Source organism: Paracoccidioides lutzii (assembly GCF_000150705.2).
Source record: "Paracoccidioides lutzii Pb01 unplaced genomic scaffold supercont2.96, whole genome shotgun sequence".
NCBI classification, from domain to species: Eukaryota; Fungi; Ascomycota; class Eurotiomycetes; order Onygenales; family Ajellomycetaceae; genus Paracoccidioides; species Paracoccidioides lutzii.
In genome coordinates this window covers 2,877-6,257 of record NW_015441042.1, presented here as the reverse complement: position 1 = coordinate 6,257, position 3,381 = coordinate 2,877, and the positions used below count along the sequence as shown (strand labels likewise).

General features: G+C 41.1%; 2 protein-coding genes across 2 annotated transcripts; both read left to right on the top strand.

Annotated features, from left to right (window-relative positions):
- On the top strand, positions 1-384 carry PAAG_09121 (hypothetical protein; the record flags this gene model as incomplete). Its single annotated transcript, XM_002788918.1, has 1 exon — positions 1-384. One exon carries the CDS (start codon positions 1-3, stop codon positions 382-384), a length of 384 nt encoding a protein of 127 aa, XP_002788964.1.
- Positions 385-2,998: 2,614 nt separating this feature from the next.
- PAAG_09119 (hypothetical protein) lies at positions 2,999-3,349 on the top strand (the record flags this gene model as incomplete). The annotated part of the gene is made up of 1 exon (XM_015846737.1): positions 2,999-3,349. A coding segment is annotated over one exon (351 nt), but the record flags the coding sequence as incomplete, so codon positions are not given.
- Between the last annotated feature and the right edge of the window lie 32 nt (positions 3,350-3,381).

The window sequence follows — 3,381 nt, the reverse complement described above, 5'->3', positions numbered from 1 at the left end:
ATGTCCAACTTGTTGGCGATCCTCCCACTCGAGATAATGAATGAAATTGCCTCCTATCTCAAGTTGTTAGATTTTATCAGCTTCGCCCACACAGCACGCCTCTTCTACAACATCGTCATTCCAAGAATCCATAGGGGTGCTGTCAAGCATATCTTCCCCGAAATGAAAGTCATCTATATTGGACCACCAATGGGGAGCCGATTTTTCGAAGCCGAGCAAACGGTTCTGGAATGGGCAGCAGGTAAAGGATTTGCCCGTTTAGCAGATAGCATCCTGGGGCTGGCCTTAAAGGGAAGGTTCGCATACCTGAATTACAGACATGCGCTGAAATTAGCAGCCCAACGAGGGTTAAGGCCAACAGTGGAATTGTTGTTCGAAAAATAGTCGCTTACAGCACGACAGGGACGGGGCCATCTCTCTTCTCGAAGCCGCCTGTACTGCCACCTACCCCTAGGATTGAGCGTTGATGCAGTTACGCTGCAGACTCGCAGGTACAACACTATGGATGTGCTAACTGCCCAAGCATACCTGGAAATGGTGTGGCTGTTGTTCAGTGAATGAAATCTCCTTGAGGAGCTCTGCCTCTATGCATTCATCAATACAGTACACTGCAGCTGGCGGGCGTAAAGAGACAGTAGAATATTTTCTGAGAGTAGGGGTGGAATATCTCAAACCCTGGTATGCATAGGTGGAATGTTATACATTTGATGCTGCAATTGCAGATCTCATGATTATTTTATCAGCTCACCAATTATCATCTCAGTACCTAATAAAAGAAATGTTGAAGTGATTGAACTACTTGCTTTTTAGAGGTTGATCCATCTTTACAGTAATATATAAAAAGCATATTAGTGCTCCACATCTTATGTGAGAGGGTTGTTAGGCAGAGCTAAAAGTGTTTCTTGACAGTGATGTGACAGATACCTTTATGAAAAACCTAGCTGGATTCATAGCACTACATCATGCAGTTTAATCAAAGTATAATGAAATCTTCTTGAGAAGCTCTGCCTCTATGCATTCATCAATACAGTACACTGCAGCTGGTGGATGTAAAGAGATAGTAGAATATCAAAAGACAGTAGAATATCTTCTGAGAGTAGAGATGAAATATCTCAAACTCTGATATGCATAGATGAAATGTTATATATTTGATACTGTAATCACAGATCTCATGATTATTTTATCAGCTCATCAATTATTATTCTGACACTCAAGAAAAGAAATATTGAAGTGATTGAACTACTTGCTTTTTAGAGATTGATTCATTTTTACAGTAATATATAAAAAGCATGTTTAGCAAAGTTGGACGATCAAATATTCTTTTATCTTCATTCATTACCTCCATTTATTCTGCGTATAGATGTTAATGATCTTTTTAAGCGGCCAGCTATTTCCTCTTTCACGCTAGCCCCATTTAGGCCTAGCTAATTCATCCCCGCTGACTACAAATCTTGCCTGTTGTAGAGAAGCTCTCATCATTATAGAACATAACAATTAATTCGCTCTTACGCGCCCACAACAATCTTTTCTTTGATGAAATCTCCGCTCGATGTATGCCAATATTTAGCTAATTTCCCTCCCATATCCCAAGCGAATTCGCAGACGGTAGTATAGCGGAATTATGAGACCGACATTGCGTCATTCTTGTCGGTATGGTATTATTTGTTGGAGGCTTGATGGCAAGAGGAGAAGACAGGACAATTGATGAACTTTTCCAAAGGCTTCTGGGTTCTGAATTTGTTTCACGTTATCCCAGATCCATGCTTGATAAACCTTGTAAAATCATGTCAACATGGTGGGAGATGATTTATCGACCCTTGTGAAGGTAGGATTATCGTCAGCCGGCTATCTGCTTAGCTTGCCTTGTCTGGCTGGAAAAGTAACAAGGTAAGTAAGTATGGGATGCAAATTGTTGATGATGACTGCTGAGAATCAAGCGCAATTTCCTTTAGACACTATTAGGCAATGGATGAAAAATGAGATTAAGGGAATTTATACCATAAATGCTCTGCTGCCCCGCAAATAATTTCAACCCAGTAGCACAATCAACTACTACGTATAGCTAATAAGACTAATAGTTAATGACGACTTCATGATGTGGGTTGAGTTCAACATTGTTTAATATCCATAATTATCTCATTCATGTATGCGGAACTGATCGAGCAAAAAGTATCAAAACAGGGGAGAAGGCTATTTATACACTATACCAGATAGTAACTGCACTGGTGTTAAATTGAGCATGATGAATGGCTCATTTTAAGATTGATTCACATTGTATGTCAAACATTGATTGTGCAAGAGGTTAGTGATATGATGATTAATATTGCTGTTATGCATGAATGTCACAGTGCACTTGGCCTTGATGAGTCAGTGAGGTAGCAGTGATAAGTTACCCCTCTCCATCACATCAAAACTGTTTTGAATATATCTTGCTGCAGGGGGATCAATACTAACAGGACTCAAAAATTGTTCTCTTGCATAACTGAATAACAACACTGACTTTACAGTCTGAATGCTATTTGACTTGGACAATAACAATGTCTTTCCCCGGTAAGATCTGAGTACCACTTACCACTAACAAGGTCTGCGTTGAGGGTTTTCATCTTGGTAAAGAGAGAAAATATCTCCAGCCAAGCACAAACTGACAATTGGGACCGTGCTTGAACGAGTCAGCCGCAATCTCTGCCAGCGCCCTCTAATATTCTGGGATTGACAGCGGCTGGACTCTAAATGGAATGGAATTGTAATATTTTTTGCTCGTGATCGTGCTTGGTTGCACCGAATGACGGAGATAGGGTGCCATGGCAGTAGTGACAATTTAGAAATAGGAGATGGGGTTCTACCATATATAGAGAGCCTGTCAGAAATTTTAGTCTCAAATGTGTCTGCTTTATGTTTACCACAAAGAAAGCATACTTCTGAGATTTGCTTGACCAGTCGCAAATTTTGTCCATTCGTTACACACTCTCTTTGCCGTCGTATAAATTCGTTCTCAATAATGAAGCTGGCAACCACCCTCATCACCTTGGGCCTTACCCTTGCAGGTGGTGTCGTCTCCGATCCCATTCCCGTGAATCTTGATCTCGCAGCGTTCCAAGCAATTTTTAATAGTATTGATTCTAGCTCGAGCGCCTACTCCGCCGCCATCAAGAGGGGACAAGAAGGAGGCATTATTAGTGCCGGTGATAATTTAGTCACTGACATCAACAAAGGCGTTGAGAACGCTAATGTCAAGGAAAAATTCTCAGCCTTCGAAGTTCTTGGCCTTATCATGCCCTTGGAATCTCTCACCAAGAAGATCGAGGCAATGACCGGCGAGATTATCGCTAAGAAGGATGAATTTAAGGCCGTTGGTTTCGCCTACAAGATTAAAGAGAATCT